The sequence below is a fragment of the Eleutherodactylus coqui genome, chromosome 13 (assembly GCF_035609145.1).
Source record: "Eleutherodactylus coqui strain aEleCoq1 chromosome 13, aEleCoq1.hap1, whole genome shotgun sequence".
NCBI lineage: Eukaryota > Metazoa > Chordata > Amphibia > Anura > Eleutherodactylidae > Eleutherodactylus > Eleutherodactylus coqui.
The window spans coordinates 3,744,786-3,765,322 of record NC_089849.1 but is presented as its reverse complement, the minus strand read 5'-3'; the positions used below and the strand labels follow the sequence as shown (position 1 = coordinate 3,765,322).

Genomic DNA, 20,537 nt, shown 5'->3' with positions numbered 1-20,537 from the left:
CTGCTCCGGGGTGCTCGCCCCTCCTCAATGTGCAGCCGGGCTCCATGCACAGACAGCTGCTCTGGGGTGCTCGCCCCTCCTCAATGTGCAGCCGGGCTCCATGCACAGACAGCGGCTCCGGGGTGCTCGCCCCTCCTCAGTGTGCAGCCGGGCTCCATGCACAGACAGCTGCTCCAGGGTGCTCGCCCCTCCTCAGTGTGCAGCCGGGCTCCATGCACAGCCAGCTGCTCCAGGGTACTCGCCCCTCCTCAGTGTACAGTCAGGTTCCATGCACAGCCAGCTGCTCCGGGGTGCTCGCCCCTCCTCCGTGTGCAGCCGGGCTCCGTGCACAGACAGCGGCTCCGGGGTGCTCGCCCCTCCTCAGTGTGCAGCCGGGCTCCGTGCACAGACAGCGGCTCCGGGGTGCTCGCCCCTCCTCAGTGTGCAGCCAGGCTCCGTGCACAGACAGCGGCTCCGGGGTGCTCGCCCCTCCTCAATGTGCAGCCGGGCTCTGTGCACAGACAGCTGCTCCGGGGTGCTCGCCCCTCTTCAGTGTGCAGCCGGGCTCCATGCACATACAGCTGCTCCGGGGTGCTCGCCCCTCCTCAGTGTGCAGCCGGGCTCCATGCACAGCCAGCTGCTCCGGGGTGCTCGCCCTTCCTCAGTGTGCAGCCGTGCTCCATGCACAGCCATCTGCTCCAGGGTGCTCGCCCCTCCTCAGTGTGCAGTCGGGCTCCATGCACAGCCAGCTGCTCCAGGGTGCTCGCCCCTCCTCAGTGTGCAGCCGGAATCCATGCACAGCCATCTGCTCCAGGGTGCTCGCCCCTCCTCAGTGTGCAGCCGGGCTCCATGCACAGACAGCTGCTCCGGGGTGCTCGCCCCTCCTCAATGTGCAGCCGGGCTCCATGCACAGACAGCTGCTCTGGGGTGCTCGCCCCTCCTCAATGTGCAGCCGGGCTCCATGCACAGACAGCTGCTCCGGGGTGCTCGCTCCTCCTCAATGTGCAGCCGGGCTCCATGCACATACAGCTGCTTTGGGGTGCTCGCACCTCCTCAATGTGCAGCCGGGCTCCATGCACAGCCAGCTGCTCCGGGGTGCTCGCCCCTCCTCAGTGTGCAGCCGGGCTCCATGCACAGCCAGCTGCTCCAGGGTGCTCGCCCCTCCTCAGTGTGCAGTCGGGCTCCATGCACAGCCAGCTGCTCCAGGGTGCTCGCCCCTCCTCAGTGTGCAGCCGGAATCCATGCACAGCCATCTGCTCCAGGGTGCTCGCCCCTCCTCAGTGTGCAGCCGGGCTCCATGCACAGACAGCTGCTCCAGGGTGCTCGCCCCTCCTCAGTGTGCAGCCGGAATCCATGCACAGCCATCTGCTCCAGGGTGCTCGCCCCTCCTCAGTGTGCAGCCGGGCTCCATGCACAGACAGCTGCTCCGGGGTGCTCGCCCCTCCTCAATGTGCAGCCGGGCTCCATGCACAGACAGCTGCTCTGGGGTGCTCGCCCCTCCTCAATGTGCAGCCGGGCTCCATGCACAGACAGCTGCTCCGGGGTGCTCGCTCCTCCTCAATGTGCAGCCGGGCTCCATGCACATACAGCTGCTTTGGGGTGCTCGCACCTCCTCAATGTGCAGCCGGGCTCCATGCACAGCCAGCTGCTCCGGGGTGCTCGCCCCTCCTCAGTGTGCAGCCGGGCTCCATGCACAGCCAGCTGCTCCAGGGTGCTCGCCCCTCCTCAGTGTGCAGTCGGGCTCCATGCACAGCCAGCTGCTCCAGGGTGCTCGCCCCTCCTCAGTGTGCAGCCGGAATCCATGCACAGCCATCTGCTCCAGGGTGCTCGCCCCTCCTCAGTGTGCAGCCGGGCTCCATGCACAGACAGCTGCTCCGGGGTGCTCGCCCCTCCTCAATGTGCAGCCGGGCTCCATGCACAGACAGCTGCTCTGGGGTGCTCGCCCCTCCTCAATGTGCAGCCGCGCTCCATGCACAGACAGCTGCTCCGGGGTGCTCGCTCCTCCTCAATGTGCAGCCGGGCTCCATGCACATACAGCTGCTTTGGGGTGCTCGCACCTCCTCAATGTGCAGCCGGCCTCCATGCACAGACAGCTGCTCCGGGGGGCTCGCCCCTCCTCAGTGTGCAGCCGGGCTTGGCTTAGTCTGTGAGAGACCTGTGACGTGGGGCAGAAGCCGAGGAGAGCACCCAGAAGGGGTCTGAGGACACCTAAAAGACGAGTAAGGAGACTTATAAGGCGATCATTTCTGGTGACATCACGCCGTTGGCGGCTTTATGACACCCACCCCCTTGCAGCGCGGCCGTCTCGCCAGCAGTTATGCCCCCCCATCTGATGCGAGTACAGGCCGCATAGCAGAACAAGCGGACAAAAATGTGGGTGAAAATGGCGCAAGCTTGTAGGACAAGCGGACAAGGTATGAGAAGCACATTAGTGGCCGCTCTGAACTACAGGTCCTGGAATGTCCCTCCACTGCCAGGTACAACGGGGGTTAATAGCTGCTGGCGGCTTGGGATCCTGTTTTTGGCCAAGATGGCGGCGGCAATTTTCCAGCTACTTAATGCTCACTGATTGGCCAGTGCTGGTCACATGACTAGTGCACTGCAGTAGTCTGAAGATTATATCCGCTATCTTGGACCCGGACGGTCGGACGTGGTCAGCAGGGAGAACTAACGGGAGGGGCACTTTTAGGATTTCACTACTTATAGGGGGAAGTTTGCGGAGATTTCTTGAGCTACATTTAACCCCGAACCTTCCAGCACTGAGACTCAGAGCAGCTCCACGCCGGCCACCGCTGCAGGCAAAGACCCTGCTGCCTCCCCGGGCGTCTGCGTGGCAGCCGGCGCGGAGCTGCTTCAGGGAGTAAACTACTTGCGGCCACAGTTATTGCTCAAGGGCACTGAGGGGGGCGCCCATTACCACCATACTTATGGGGGGCGCCCCATTAACACCCTTCCCACCGTTCCTATTGGGGGCGCACTAGTACCACTATTGCTAGTGAGGCCACCGTAGGGTATAATCACACGCTCTGATGAGCCTCGCCTTCTACATTGGATGGTATTTTTTAGTGACAAAGGTGGCATCCCCACCGCCGCCCCCTGCTGGTTTACCGGAGCGGAGCATGCCCAGGTGTATTGGGGGAGATGGAGTGTTTATAACCTGGCAGAAGAAACATCTTCCTTGCGGCATTACAGGAGCTCCAATTAACACTCCAAGCAGCAAAATGGTTACTGCAGCTTTGGATGTGATTGGAGCAGAAGACGTCATTTAATCCCAGATCAAGCAAAAGATAAAAAGCTGTAAGATCAAGAAAACTTTGCAAAAGCGACCAACGCAGTGAGCAGCAGGCCGTTCTTTGCCGCTCACAGGAGGCAGCGCGGCGCCGGCCTCCACCGCCATGCAACTTTCCTGCTAGGAATAGAAGCCATCAATACAAGAAAACAGCAAGGAGAAGCTCGCTCACCGCCGCCACCTACTGTTCACCTCAAGAGCAGCAGCCTCCATCCCATTGCACTCTGGTTCTGAAACTACAGCTCCCAGCATGCCTCGGCCACGACTGTAGGCCAAAGATTAACCCATTGACCCCATAAATAAAGCCCAGAACGTGGCATGAAGACCCCGGTTACCCAGCGATCTGCAGGGGGCGCCATTATGTACTAAAGCAAAATCACTTTCTGATTGGTTGCCGTGAAGGTCGTCGCTGTATTATTTTATCAAACTCTGCTGATTTATAGGGGGCGGAGCTACGAATGTACCTATTCACCAGAAAGCGGACTTTGGTAAGCTCCCCCTAGTGGTGGCCGCAGACATTGGTCCTGCATTGAGCTGACCAGATCACTAACCGCAGGCAGCGGCCTGGAAACCCTCGGAGCAGATTGGTTGTTACAATGTATCCACAGCAGACACATGCTGACCATAGAATGCTGTATTAACCCTTTAGTGGTGCAGCCTATATTGATCCCAGAAAAATGACGATTTTGGGGGGATTTTCATCTCCATTTTTCAGAAGCCAGAACTTTACTTTCTGCCGCCATGCCGTAGGAGGGCTTGTTTTTTTGGATGACGAGCTGTAGTTTTATCGGTAGTAGTTTGGGGTTTTTTAGATCACTTATTGCATTTTTTTCCTTTTTTTAAATAGCATTTTCCATGTAGAAAAAAATGACACCAAAAGAGGGGAAAATACACAAAAAAGGGTTTTCATTTTCACTTTGTATGTCCTGCAAGGGGACTTGAACCTGCGATGCTATGATTGTGCTGATAGATACACCACAGTACTTCTGTACTGCAATGCATTGTTGCTTATCATAGCGATCGCAGGTCGTGGCAGACCCAGACGACTGACAACCTATCGGGCCACCACAATTACATGATGTGGCTGATGGGGTCCTAGAGGGAGCACCTTACCTCTGGGACTGTTTTACATGCTGAGATCAGCAATTATCACAGTATGTAAGGGGTTAACAGCGGGGATCGGTGTTCTCACTGATCCCCACTGTTGCAGAGGGAGGCTGCAGATGGCAAGGGCTCAGCTTCTGTAACTGTACGCCCGTTCGCAGGAACCTCTTCCTACTCAGGATGGAGCAGGAAGGGGTTAAGCTAGAGCTACACGGCGACTCTGGTCACACAACACTAAGATCGCAGTGTCACACGGCAACATGGCATCTAATGGACTGTCAATGGCACAACAGTGGCTAAAAAATCCCAAACTCGCACAACTTTGCGGTCGCCGCCTGCAGCGCACTCACCTGCGACGGCTCTACATGTGATAGAACAAGCAAATAGAAGTCATTCAGCAGCAAAGTGCCACATGTTTTGGTAGTGTGAATTTTTGAGACTTGGTGATGCGCAGGCAGAGCTGCAGTGTGGACCCGCCCCCGCAGAACAGCAGTAGCCCCCGCGGAATAGCAGTAGCCCCCGCCCCCGCAGAACAGCAGTAGCCCCCGCGGAATAGCAGTAGCCCCCGCCCCTGCGGAACAGCAGTAGCCAAGCACGCCATTCGCACGCCTGACTAAAATGTGGACTACAAGTCGCACCCGGGAGTAAAAAAAAAAAAGACCGCAGAAAAACATCTCATACTGATCATAACTTCCCTGGTGGGCTAAAGAAGTGGAGGCTTTAGTTTCAAGTGGACTTGGATGGCTTCAGGGCCCCCCAGTAGTAATAATGCCCCCTCCCACTGGTCCCAGTAGTAATAGTGACCACCAGTACCTCTAGGGGGCGGCAACCCCAACAGGAAGTACATCACTCCCGACTGCTTACTGCTGATTATCACTGGCTCTGACCCCTGACCTCTGCGTTTCTGCACATCAGGAGGAGGGGTCAGAGACGGATAATTAAGGGCAGCCAGACCGCAGCTATGGCGGAAGGTCAATTACTTTGTGGCGGTACGAATGATCAGTAACAGCGCAAAAGCATTGTGCCTGATCATTATGGAGGTGGTCAGAGGCGGCAAAAGAAGCACAAGCTTAGGCCACTCCCACAGACGCGCTTCTAAAAACACTGCGTTTAACGGAGAGCTGGAAAAAACGCAGTAACCGCATTCTACTGCTGGAGCCGCGCCACATTCGTTTCAGCGGGGCGAAGCATCGCGTTTTAAAATGCAGAAACGCAGGAAAATAGAACGGACAGCGCCTAAAAAACTCGTTTTAGCGCAGTCTGAGAAGCCCAACTGAAATCAATGGCAGCATCTGACAGCGCTCAGCGTTCGCCGCCGCACGGGGGAGGTTTGTATCCGGCTCAAATAAGTGTTTTAAGTTAAAAAAAATACTTTTCAGGTTTGATGAAGGAGTCAGACTGCGAAGATCGGAGCGCGGGCGCGTCCGTGTGCAGCCGCCGCGGGAATGAGCCCCTTATCGGAGTCCAGCCAGAGAGCCCCTTTAAGGCCCAGTGTGGTGCGGCGCATTAAAGGGGTGTGCAGACTTCTGTGGCTTCTTGTAATTGACAGGTCGTCGGTAGATGATCGGTGGGCGGTCCGCCGTTCGGGATGCCCAGCACCGCTGTCCGTATTGCAGGCGCAGCTCCCACTGAACACAATGTAATGCCAACCAGGACGCTGAGACAGCCAGATCCGCCTCCTGCGCAATCCATACGGATAGTGGTGGCGCCAGTCAGCGGCGGCCGCAGTGCAGCCATCTACTGATGACCAACCAGGACCGCTGAGACAGGATGAGGAACAGGAGGAGAAAAGATCACAAAAGTCCTGAAACCCCCTTTAATTTCTGCACAATGAGATACAAAGCGGGCGGCGAGCGCGAATGGAAGGGGGGGGTATAACTTTATTGAATCAGCACATACATCCATAACACATTCGAGTGTCACAAGTGCATTTCCGTATTGCGTCAGATTTAAACAGTATCGTAAAGTTCACTAAACATCAACCCCGCCCCCGACTCCTCCCCTTCCAGACGGTGTCGGTCCCAACGAGCCAACCCGCTGTACTGTGTATAAATGTAAAAGGCGAGAAACAAAGAAAAGCTTATACAAATGAATCTGAGGCAGCGGCGGCCATAGAGCAGACGGACAGACCCCCCGCGGCGATACGTGAGCCCCCTGCGCCCGGCTCAGTCCCAGCCAAGTGGTTTATTACTCCCGAGCACCAATGGTGAATCTGCGAACAGTCAGGACCCCCCGAGCGTCGGCTCTGCTGGCGGAGAGACATTCTTTAATCGGCAGCTGGTGAAACGCGTGGAGAAGGGATGGACGTCGCTCCAGCTGAGGCACCGTGGAAATGCTGGTGGATCTACGAGGAGAGCGCCGGTCCGTCCAATAGCAGAGCGCGACGAACGGCCAACGTGGGACAGACAGCGGGAAGAAGGAAGGGATGTTCATGGCCGACCCTGAGCAAAAACAAAAGAGCCGCTCCTCCTACAAAACGTGGAAATGACGACGAAGCTTCTTGTAACAGATACATGGAGGATACGTGTCGGGCACAGCCCACAACGAAGGAATCTATACAACAGCGCCGCCCCGAGTCACAGCAGCGCCCCCCACAGGGAAGATAAAAAATACATTCCTCCCAATTGTTCATTTTTCTTTCCCAGGTTGGAGGGCGGGGCTTCTCCGGGCGTCCAATAAAAAGGAACCATCTGGTTACGAGACGAAAGAACAACAAAAGGCGACAAGCTCTGTACAAATCGATGGCGATTCTGGGAAAATGGAGCAGAAAAAAAACGCGTCGACTCGCACGTCCTCTGAGAAACTGACAAGGAAAAAGGAAAAGACCCTGGCCAAAAAAACCAACAACGGCGTGTCGTCACGGCGACGGTATTCCACAAAGAAAAAAAATAGAATATTCTATATAGAGATATTTGGCGTTTTCTGAGTTTTCTCCTGAATAGATGTAGAAATGCCCTGAGATGCGAGGAATCTCTCCGCGGGGCGTCAGGAGGCACCGGTGGCGCACGGCGACTGCGGCTGGAATACGCTTTGCTCAGCTCCTCCTCATTTGGTTTCCGAATACGTCTCGCTTGCACCGAGGTGATGAAGTGGGATGCGGCCAGAGCGTCCGTTAATGGTACCACACGCGGTAGCAGAGGATGGCCCCCACCGTCAGCACGGTGAACACGCACACGTTTAGCGCCCACGACTTCCACTCCTGACTGCCGTTTCTGTCGTCTGCGTTGTCCAGTTTGGTCGTCTCTTCGGGTTCGGGTATAAAAGGGATCTGGTCACCCGGGATCCTCCTCCTCAGCTCCGCGTTGTGATGAAGGCTGCAAGAGAGCCAGAAAGAAGGCAAGGGGTTAATGAGCGCCGGGCGGCAAGCGGAAAACGAACATCTCCGCAATCATTTACCGCTGAATCTCCCTCTAAACGCTGAGAACATCAGAAACCTGTTGCTTTACTGATCTCACACGGACATGAGATTCTATACTCCAGTCACCTCCAGAGCTGCAGTCACCATCCTGCTGGCATGTTGTACACTCCAGTCACCTCCAGAGCTCCCAGCACGCCCGCTGCCTTGACCCCGATCTATCATTCACCCCCTACATCCAATCTCTGGCCCGAACATGTCAGCTGCACCTCAAGAACATCGCAAGAATCCGCCCCTTTCTCACCGCAGACACTCTAAACACGCTCACTGTCACCCTCATCCACTCTGAGCTGGATTAGTACAACTCGTTGCTGATCGGCCCCCCCTGCACCAGACTCTACCCTCACCAATCCATCCTGAATGCAGCAGCCAGGCTCATCTTCCTGTCCAGCCGCTACTCGGACACCTCTGCCCTGTGCCGGTCACTGCACTGGCTGCCCGTTAAATACAGAATACAATTCACACTCACCACCCTCATCCATAAAGCCCTCCGCACCGCCCTTCATTGTATCCCTCATCCACAGCACCGCCCTACATTGTATCCCTCATCCACAGCACCGGACCGCCCTACATTGTATCCCTCATCCACAGCACCGCCCTACATTGTATCCCTCATCCACAGCACCGTCCTATATTGTATCCCTCATCCACAGCACCGCCCTACACTGTATCCCTCATCCACAGCACTGCCCTACATTGTATCCCTCATCCACAGCACCGCCCTACATTGTATCCCTCATCCACAGCACCGCACCGCCCTACATTGTATCCCTCATCCACAGCACCGCTCTGCATTGTATCCCTCATCCACAGCACCACCCTACATTGTATCCCTCATCCACAGCACCGTGCCGCACTACATTGTATCCCTCATCCACAGCACCGCACCGCCCTACATTGTATCCCTCATCCACAGCACCACCTTACATTGTATCCCTCATCCACAGCACCGCCCTACATTGTATCCCTCATCCACAGCACCGTGCCGCTCTACATTGTATCCCTCATCCACAGCACCGCACCGCCCTACATTGTATCCCTCATCCACAGCACCACCTTACATTGTATCCCTCATCCACAGCACCGCCCTACATTGTATCCCTCATCCACAGCACCGCCCTACATTGTATCCCTCATCCACAGCACCATCCTACATTGTATCCCTCATCCACAGCACCGCCCTACATTGTATCCCTCATCCACAGCACCATCCTACATTGTATCCCTCATCCACAGCACCATCCTACATTGTATCCCTCATCCACAGCACCGCCCTACATTGTATCCCTCATCCACAGCACCGTCCTACATTGTATCCCTCATCCACAGCACCGCCCTACATTGTATCCCTCATCCACAGCACCGCCCTACATTGTATCCCTCATCCACAGCACCGCCCTTCATTGTATCCCTCATCCACAGCACCGCCCTACATTGTATCCCTCATCCACAGCACCGGACCGCCCTACATTGTATCCCTCATCCACAGCACCGCCCTACATTGTATCCCTCATCCACAGCACCGTCCTATATTGTATCCCTCATCCACAGCACCGCCCTACACTGTATCCCTCATCCACAGCACTGCCCTACATTGTATCCCTCATCCACAGCACCGCCCTACATTGTATCCCTCATCCACAGCACCGCACCGCCCTACATTGTATCCCTCATCCACAGCACCGCTCTGCATTGTATCCCTCATCCACAGCACCACCCTACATTGTATCCCTCATCCACAGCACCGTGCCGCTCTACATTGTATCCCTCATCCACAGCACCGCACCGCCCTACATTGTATCCCTCATCCACAGCACCACCTTACATTGTATCCCTCATCCACAGCACCGCCCTACATTGTATCCCTCATCCACAGCACCGTGCCGCTCTACATTGTATCCCTCATCCACAGCACCGCACCGCCCTACATTGTATCCCTCATCCACAGCACCACCTTACATTGTATCCCTCATCCACAGCACCGCCCTACATTGTATCCCTCATCCACAGCACCGCCCTACATTGTATCCCTCATCCACAGCACCATCCTACATTGTATCCCTCATCCACAGCACCGCCCTACATTGTATCCCTCATCCACAGCACCATCCTACATTGTATCCCTCATCCACAGCACCATCCTACATTGTATCCCTCATCCACAGCACCGCCCTACATTGTATCCCTCATCCACAGCACCGTCCTACATTGTATCCCTCATCCACAGCACCGCCCTACATTGTATCCCTCATCCACAGCACCGTCCTACATTGTATCCCTCATCCACAGCACCGCCCTACATTGTATCCCTCATCCACAGCACTGCCCTACATTGTATCCCTCATCCACAGCACCGCGCTACATTGTATCCCTCATCCACAGCACCGCACCGCCCTACATTGTATCCCTCATCCACAGCACCGCTCTGCATTGTATCCCTCATCCACAGCACCGTGCCGCTCTACATTGTATCCCTCATCCACAGCACCGCACCGTCCTACATTGTATCCCTCATCCACAGCACCACCTTACATTGTATCCCTCATCCACAGCACCGCCCTACATTGTATCCCTCATCCACAGCACCGTGCCGCTCTACATTGTATCCCTCATCCACAGCACCGCACCGCCCTACATTGTATCCCTCATCCACAGCACCACCTTACATTGTATCCCTCATCCACAGCACCGCCCTACATTGTATCCCTCATCCACAGCACCGCCCTACATTGTATCCCTCATCCACAGCACCATCCTACATTGTATCCCTCATCCACAGCACCGCCCTACATTGTATCCCTCATCCACAGCACCATCCTACATTGTATCCCTCATCCACAGCACCGCCCTACATTGTATCCCTCATCCACAGCACCGTCCTACATTGTATCCCTCATCCACAGCACCGCCCTACATTGTATCCTTCATCCACAGCACTGCCCTACATTGTATCCCTCATCCACAGCACCGCCCTACATTGTATCCCTCATCCACAGCACCACCTTACATTGTATCCCTCATCCACAGCACCGTCCTATATTGTATCCCTCATCCACAGCACCGCCCTACATTGTATCCCTCATCCACAGCACCGCCCTACATTGTATCCCTCATCCACAGCACCGCCCTACATTGTATCCCTCATCCACAGCACCGGACCACCCTACATTGTATCCCTCATCCACAGCACCGCTCTGCATTGTATCCCTCATCCACAGCACCACCCTACATTGTATCCCTCATCCACAGCACCGTGCCGCTCTACATTGTATCCCTCATCCACAGCACCGCACCGCCCTACATTGTATCCCTCATCCACAGCACCACCTTACATTGTATCCCTCATCCACAGCACCGCCCTACATTGTATCCCTCATCCACAGCACCGCCCTACATTGTATCCCTCATCCACAGCACCGTGCCGCTCTACATTGTATCCCTCATCCACAGCACCGCACCGCCCTACATTGTATCCCTCATCCACAGCACCACCTTACATTGTATCCCTCATCCACAGCACCGCCCTACATTGTATCCCTCATCCACAGCACCGCCCTACATTGTATCCCTCATCCACAGCACCATCCTACATTGTATCCCTCATCCACAGCACCGCCCTACATTGTATCCCTCATCCACAGCACCATCCTACATTGTATCCCTCATCCACAGCACCATCCTACATTGTATCCCTCATCCACAGCACCGCCCTACATTGTATCCCTCATCCACAGCACCGTCCTACATTGTATCCCTCATCCACAGCACCGCCCTACATTGTATCCCTCATCCACAGCACCATCCTACATTGTATCCCTCATCCACAGCACCGCCCTACATTGTATCCCTCATCCACAGCACTGCCCTACATTGTATCCCTCATCCACAGCACCGCGCTACATTGTATCCCTCATCCACAGCACCGCACCGCCCTACATTGTATCCCTCATCCACAGCACCGCTCTGCATTGTATCCCTCATCCACAGCACCGTGCCGCTCTACATTGTATCCCTCATCCACAGCACCGCACCATCCTACATTGTATCCCTCATCCACAGCACCACCTTACATTGTATCCCTCATCCACAGCACCGCCCTACATTGTATCCCTCATCCACAGCACCGTGCCGCTCTACATTGTATCCCTCATCCACAGCACCGCACCGCCCTACATTGTATCCCTCATCCACAGCACCACCTTACATTGTATCCCTCATCCACAGCACCGCCCTACATTGTATCCCTCATCCACAGCACCGCCCTACATTGTATCCCTCATCCACAGCACCGCCCTACATTGTATCCCTCATCCACAGCACCATCCTACATTGTATCCCTCATCCACAGCACCGCCCTACATTGTATCCCTCATCCACAGCACCATCCTACATTGTATCCCTCATCCACAGCACCGCCCTACATTGTATCCCTCATCCACAGCACCGTCCTACATTGTATCCCTCATCCACAGCACCGCCCTACATTGTATCCCTCATCCACAGCACTGCCCTACATTGTATCCCTCATCCACAGCACCGCCCTACATTGTATCCCTCATCCACAGCACCACCTTACATTGTATCCCTCATCCACAGCACCACCCTACATTGTATCCCTCATCCACAGCACCGCCCTACATTGTATCCCTCATCCACAGCACCACCTTACATTGTATCCCTCATCCACAGCACCGCCCTACATTGTATCCCTCATCCACAGCACCGTCCTACATTGTATCCCTCATCCACAGCGCCACCCTACATTGTATCCCTCATCCACAGCACCGCCCTACATTGTATCCCTCATCCACAGCACCGCCCTACATTGTATCCCTCACCCAAAGCACCACCTTACATTGTATCCCTCATCCACAGCACCGCCCTACATTGTATCCCTCATCCACAGCACCACCTTACATTGTATCCCTCATCCACAGCACCGCACCACCTTACATTGTAGCCCTCATCCACAGCACCGTCCTACATTGTATCCCTCATCCACAGCACCGTCCTACATTGTAGCCCTCATCCACAGCACCGCCCTACATTGTATCCCTCATCCACAGCACCGCCCTACATTGTATCCCTCATCCATAGCACCATCCTACATTGTATCCCTCATCCACAGCACCGCCCTACATTGTATCCCTCATCCACAGCACCGTCCTACATTGTATCCCTCATCCACAGCACCACCCTACATTGTATCCCTCATCCACAGCACCGTCCTACATTGTATCCCTCATCCACAGCACCGTCCTACATTGTATCCCTCATCCACAGCACCACCTTACATTGTATCCCTCATCCACAGCACCGCCCTACATTGTATCCCTCATCCACAGCACCGCAGCCCTACATTGTATCGCTCATCCACAGCACCGCACCACCTGACATTGTATCCCTCATCCACAGCACCACAGCACCTTACATTGTATCCCTCATCCACAGCACCACACCGCCCTACATTGTAGCCCTCATCCACAGCACCACCCTACATTGTATCCCTCATCCACAGCACTGCCCTACATTGTATCCCTCATCCACAGCACCGCCCTACATTGTATCCCTCATCCACAGCACCGTCCTACATTGTATCCCTCATCCACAGCGCCACCCTACATTGTATCCCTCATCCACAGCACCACCCTACATTGTATCCCTCATCCACAGCACCGCCCTACATTGTATCCCTCACCCAAAGCACCACCTTACATTGTATCCCTCATCCACAGCACCGCCCTACATTGTATCCCTCATCCACAGCACCACCTTACATTGTATCCCTCATCCACAGCACCGCACCACCTTACATTGTAGCCCTCATCCACAGCACCGTCCTACATTGTATCCCTCATCCACAGCACCGTCCTACATTGTAGCCCTCATCCACAGCACCGCCCTACATTGTATCCCTCATCCACAGCACCGCCCTACATTGTATCCCTCATCCATAGCACCATCCTACATTGTATCCCTCATCCACAGCACCGCCCTACATTGTATCCCTCATCCACAGCACCGTCCTACATTGTATCCCTCATCCACAGCGCCACCCTACATTCTATCCCTCATCCACAGCACCGTCCTACATTGTATCCCTCATCCACAGCACCACCTTACATTGTATCCCTCATCCACAGCACCGCCCTACATTGTATCCCTCATCCACAGCACCGCAGCCCTACATTGTATCGCTCATCCACAGCACCGCACCACCTGACATTGTATCCCTCATCCACAGCACCACAGCACCTTACATTGTATCCCTCATCCACAGCACCACACCGCCCTACATTGTAGCCCTCATCCACAGCACCACCCTACATTGTATCCCTCATCCACAGCACTGCCCTACATTGTATCCCTCATCCACAGCACCGCCCTACATTGTATCCCTCATCCACAGCGCCACCCTACATTGTATCCCTCATCCACAGCACCGCCCTACATTGTATCCCTCATCCACAGCACCACCTTACATTGTATCCCTCATCCACAGCACCGACCTACATTGTATCCCTCATCCACAGTACCACCTTACATTGTATCCCTCATCCACAGCACCGCACCACCTTACATTGTAGCCCTCATCCACAGCACCGTCCTACATTGTATCCCTCATCCACAGCACCGTCCTACATTGTATCCCTCATCCACAGCACCGCCATACATTGTATCCCTCATCCACAGCACCGCCCTACATTGTATCCCTCATCCACAGCACCGTCCTACATTGCATCCCTCATCCACAGCACCGCCCTACATTGTATCCCTCATCCACAGCACCGTCCTACATTGTATCCCTCATCCACAGCGCCACCCTACATTGTATCCCTCATCCACAGCACCGCCCTACATTGCATCCCTCATCCACAGCACCACCTTACATTGTATCCCTCATCCACAGCACAGCACCACCTTACATTGTATCCCTCATCCACAGCACCACACCGCCCTACATTGTATCCCTCATCCACAGCACCGCCCTACATTGTATCCCTCATCCACAGCACCACCTTACATTGTATCCCTCATCCACAGCACCACCCTACATTGTATCCCTCATCCACAGCACCACCCTACATTGTATCCCTCATCCACAGCACCACCTTACATTGTATCCCTCATCCACAGCACCACCTTACATTGTATCCCTCATCCACAGCACCACCTTACATTGTATCCCTCATCCACAGCACCACCCTACATTGTATCCCTCATCCACAGCACCACCCTACATTGTATCCCTCATCCACAGCACCACCCTACATTGTATCCCTCATCCACAGCACCACACCACCTTACATTGTATCCCTCATCCACAGCACCACACCGCCCTACATTGTAGCCCTCATCCACAGCACCGCGCCGCCCTGCATTGTATCCCTCATCCACAGCAACAGGCTGCCCCACATTGTATCCCCCATCCACAGCGCCACCCTACATTGTATCCCTAATCCACAGCACCACGCCGCCGTACAGTGCATCCCTCATCCACAGCATCGCGCCGCTCTACATTGTATCCCTCATCCACAGCATCGCGCCGCTCTACATTGTATCCCTCATTAACAGGACTGTACTGCACTGCCCTACATTGTATCCCTCATCCACAGCACCGTGCCGCCATACATTGTATCGCTCATCCTCAGCAACTCGCCGCTCTACATTGTATCCCTCATCCACAGTGCCGCACCGCCCTACATTGTATCCCTCATTCACAGCCTCGCGCCGCCCTACATTGTATCGCTCATCCTCAGCACCGCGCCACCCTACATTGTATCCCTCATCCACAGCAATGCACCGCCCTACATTGTATCCCTCATCCACCGCGCCACTGTACATTGTATCCCTCATCCACAGCACCGCCCTACATTGTATCCCTCATGCACAACACCGCCCTACATTGTATCCCTCATCCACAGCGCTGCCCTACATTGTATCCCTCATCCACAGCACCGCGCCGCTCTACATTGTATCCCTCCTTAACAGGACTGCACTGCCCTACATTGTATCCCTCATCCACAGCGCCCTGCCCTACATTGTATCCCTCATCCTCAGCACCGCTGCCCTACATTGTATCCCTCATCCACAGCACCGCGCCGCCCTACATTGTATCCCTCATCCACAGTGCAACCCTACATTGTATTCCTCATCCACAGAACTGCACCAGCGTACATTGTATCCCTCATCCACAGTATCGCCCTACATTGTATTCCTCATCTACAGAACTGCACCAGCCTACATTGTATCCCTCATCCACAGCACCGCCCTACATTGTATCCCTCATCCACCGCACCACCGTACATTGTATCCCTCATCCACAGCACCGCCCTACATTGTATCCCTCATGCACAACACCGCCCTACATTGTATCCCTCATCCACAGCACCGCCCTACATTGTATCCCTCATCCACAGCACCGCCCTACATTGTATCCCTCATCCACAGCGCTGCCCTACATTGTATCCCTCATCCACAGCACCGAGCCACCCTACATTGTATCCCTCATTAACAGGACTGCACTGCCCTACATTGTATCCCTCATCCACAGCGCTGCCCTACATTGTATCCCTCATCCACAGCACCGAGCCACCCTACATTGTATCCCTCATTAACAGGACTGCACTGCCCTACATTGTATCCCTCATCCACAGCACCGCCCTACATTGTATCCCTCATCCACAGCGCAGCGCCCCCTATATCGCCTCCCTCATCTCAATCCATCACCCAGCCCGGGCCCTCCGCTCTGCTAACGAAACTAGACTGCACGCCCCTCTAATTCGAACTTCTCATTCCCGCCTCCAAGACTTCTCCAGAGCAGCACCGGTCCTCTGGAACGCACTACCAAAGGCTACCCGAGCAATCCAGGACTCGCAGAACTTCAGGCGTGCTCTAAAAACGCACCTCTTCAGGGAGGCATACAGAATTCCCAAAACAAACCCCTCTGTACTCCGCCTGATAACATGCTCCCTGACCTACTGACTGCAATCCCTGCTAGCCATCATAAACCGCTCCTGCAGTCATACTGTTTCTGCCGTCACACGGCTAAATGTCTGACCATTGTCTATGTATAGCATCCCTCACTCTCCGCCTCACCATACCGTGCACATCTCCACCCCGCCATACTGTGCACATCTCCAGCCCTTCACCTTCTGTATCACCCCATTACTTGTAGTATGTAAGCTCGTTGGAGCAGGACCCGCACCCCTATTGTTTCCATCAGCTGATTACTATGTAACCGTGGTTCTGTAATGTTTGTATTTTGTCTTTCTGTATCCCCCTGTCTATGTAAGTGCTGCGGAATATGTTGGCGCTATACATATACAGATTATTACTATATGTGACGCGGAGCGTTCAGTGGAAATCAGCGACCAACGAAGTGTAAACGTATAAAGTGCGCCATGGATGAGCGAATGTTTGACCCACTTTTCAGCACTAATCACCTCATGTAAAAGGCCCCTAAGACACGAGTTCACGGCACGCCTGCTGCTGGGCTCCACATGTAAATCCTTACAGTCAGAGAGACGGCGACATTGTGAACCCGAGACTCCGCCCCCCCACAGGTGAAAGGTCAATGTTTTATATGAGATTTCCTACCTATCTGCAGGGGTCTGGGAGGGCGGGTGAGCTCTGCCATCGGGGGCGCTCTCCTCCACCGCTCGGACCGCTCCCTTTATAACCTCTTCCACCACCTTCTGGGAGAGCTCCAGCTGCTCAGGCAAACGGCCATTTGGGGTGTCAGAGCCACGTTTCGGTGGTCTAGGTGGGGGTGGAGCGTGCTCCGGAGGGGGGTCCATATCTTCATTAGACAACTCTTTCCATTGTTCCTGTGGCAGAAAAAGAAGAATTGGCAGAATATGCAGAATCTGCCAACATCTACACAATACCCAGATCCTCCACATCCCCAATAAAACTATACAGAAGTACACCCCAGAGCTGCACTCACTATTCTGCTGGTGGAGTCACTGTGTACATACATTACTTATCCTGTACTGATCCTGAGTTACATCCTGTATTATACCCCAGAGCTGCACTCGCTATTCTGCTGGTGGAGTCACTGTATACATACATTACTTATCCTATACTGATCCTGAGTTACATCCTGTATTATACTCCAGAGCTGCACTCACTATTCTGCTGGTGGAGTCACTATGTACATACCTTACTTATCCTGTACTGACCCTGAGTTACATCCTGTATTATACTCCAGAGCTGCACTCACTATTCTGCTGGTGGGGTCACTGTGTACATACATTACTTATCCTGTACTGATCCTGAGTTACATCCTGTATTATACCCCCAGAGCTGCACTCGCTATTCTGCTGGTGGAGTCACTGTGTACATACATTACTTATCCTGTACTGCTCCTGAGTTACATCCTGTATTATACTCCAGAGCTGCACTCACTATTCTGCTGCTGGAGTCACTGAGTACATTCATTACTTATCCTATACTACTCCTGAGTTACATGCTGTATTATACTCCAGAGCTGTACTCACTATTCTGCTGGTGGAGTCACTGTGTACATACATTACTTATCCTGTACTGCTCCTGAGTTACATCCTGTATTATACCCCAGAGCTGCACTCACTATTCTGCTGGTGGAGTCACTGTGTACATACATTACTTATCCTGTACTGATCCTGAGTTACATCCTGTATTATACCCCCAGAGCTGCACTCGCTATTCTGCTGGTGGAGTCACTGTGTACATACATTACTTATCCTGTACTGCTCCTGAGTTACATCCTGTATTATACTCCAGAGCTGCACTCACTGTTCTGCTGGTGGAGTCACTGTGTACATACATTACTTATCCTGTACTGATCCTGAGTTACATCCTGTATTATACTCCAGAGCTGCACTCACTATTCTGCTGCTGGAGTCACTGAGTACATTCATTACTTATCCTATACTACTCCTGAGTTACATGCTGTATTATACTCCAGAGCTGTACTCACTATTCTGCTGGTGGAGTCACTGTATACATACATTACTTATCCTGTACAGATCCTGAGTTACATCCTATATTATACTCCAGAGCTGCACTCACTATTCTGCTGGTGGAGTCACTATGTACATACATTACTTATCCTGTACTGCTCCTGAGTTACATCCTGTATTATACTCCAGAGCTGCACTCACTATTCTGCTGGTGGAGTCACTGTATACATACATTACTTATCCTGTATTATACTCCAGAGCTGCACTCACTATTCTGCTGGTGGAGTCACTGTGTACATACATTACTTATCCTGTACTGATCCTGAGTTACATTCTGTATTATACTCCAGAGCTGCACTCACTATTCTGCTGCTGGTGGAGTCACTGTGTACGTACATTACTTATCCTGTACTGCTCCTGAGTTACATTCTGTATTATACTCCAGAGCTGCACTCACTATTCTGCTGGTGGAGTCACTGTATACATACATTACTTATCCTGTACTGCTCCTGAGTTACATTCTGTATTATACTGCAGAGCTGCACTCACTATTCTGCTGGTGGAGTCACTGTGTACATACATTACTTATCCTGTACTGATCCTGAGTTACATCCTGTATTATACCCCAGAGCTGCACTCACTATTCTGCTGGTGGAGTCACTGTGTACATACATTACTTATCCTGTACTGCTCCTGAGTTACATCCTGTATTATACTCCAGAGCTGCACTCACTATTCTGCTGCTGGAGTCACTGTGTACATACATTACTTATCCTGTACTGATCCTGAGTTACATCCTGTATTACACTCCAGAGCTGCACTCACTATTCTGCTGGTGGAGTCACTGTGTACATACATTACTTATCCTGTACTGCTCCTGAGTTACATCCTGTATTATACCCCAGAGCTGCACTCACTATTCTGCTGGTGGAGTCACTGTGTACATACATTACTTATCCTGTACTGATCCTGAGTTACATCCTGTATTTATACTGCAGAGCTGCACTCACTATTCTGCTGGTGGAGTCACTGTGTACATACATTACTTATCCTGTTCTGATCCTGAGTTACATTGTGTATTATACCCCAGAGCTGCACTCACTATTCTGCTGGTGCACTCACTGTGTACATACATTACTTATCCTGTACTGATCCTGAGTTACATCCTGTATTATACTGCAGAGCTGCACTCACTATTCTGCTGCTGGAGTCACTGTGTACATACACTACTTATCCTGAGTTACATCCTGTATTATACCCCAGAGCTGCACTCACTATTCTGCTGCTGGAGTCACTGTGTACATACATTACTTATCCTGTACTGCTCCTGAGTTACATCCTGTATTATACTCCAGAGCTGCACTCACTATTCTGCTGGTGGAGTCACTGTGTACATACATTACTGATTCTATTTACTCCAGAGCTGCGCTCACTGTGCAGTGTCTGTATACTCTATATGTAGACTGTATGAGGTATACAGAGTTGGACGCTCTCTTCCCCTTGTATTACTCCCCGTTATCACTGCTCTGTATGCCTGGTGACCTCTGACCTGCACTGATGCGTCCCCCATGATGAATTTGGCGCCCTCGATTACGGCCAGGTAAGAGAATCGCAGCTGGTCGGCGGTCTGGATGAGGCCCATTCGGTACTTCCTCATCTCCAGCAGGACCAGCTTGATGTCCACCGAGGACGGATCTTTCCTTCGGTCCATCTGCGAGCGAAGAAGAAGAAATCTCACGTCTTGCGGTTGGAGGGTTTGGCGCCATGAGGGTCAGCCCTGACAGGAAGTGAAGCGTCGCCCCTC

At 53.3% G+C, this 20,537-nt stretch overlaps 1 protein-coding gene across 1 annotated transcript in view; it reads right to left on the bottom strand.

Annotated features, from left to right (window-relative positions):
• Positions 1-6,234: 6,234 nt before the first annotated feature.
• The window catches only part of PTPN1 (protein tyrosine phosphatase non-receptor type 1), a 58,919-nt gene continuing 44,616 nt past the window's right edge, over positions 6,235-20,537 (bottom strand). The window contains exons 7-9 of the mRNA XM_066587369.1: positions 20,283-20,444; positions 17,388-17,617; positions 6,235-7,686 (exon numbers count right to left, since the gene is read on the bottom strand). Coding sequence (XP_066443466.1) covers positions 7,485-7,686; positions 17,388-17,617; positions 20,283-20,444 — 594 coding nt within the window. The 3' untranslated portion in view covers positions 6,235-7,484. The remainder of the gene's footprint in view (positions 7,687-17,387; positions 17,618-20,282; positions 20,445-20,537) is intronic.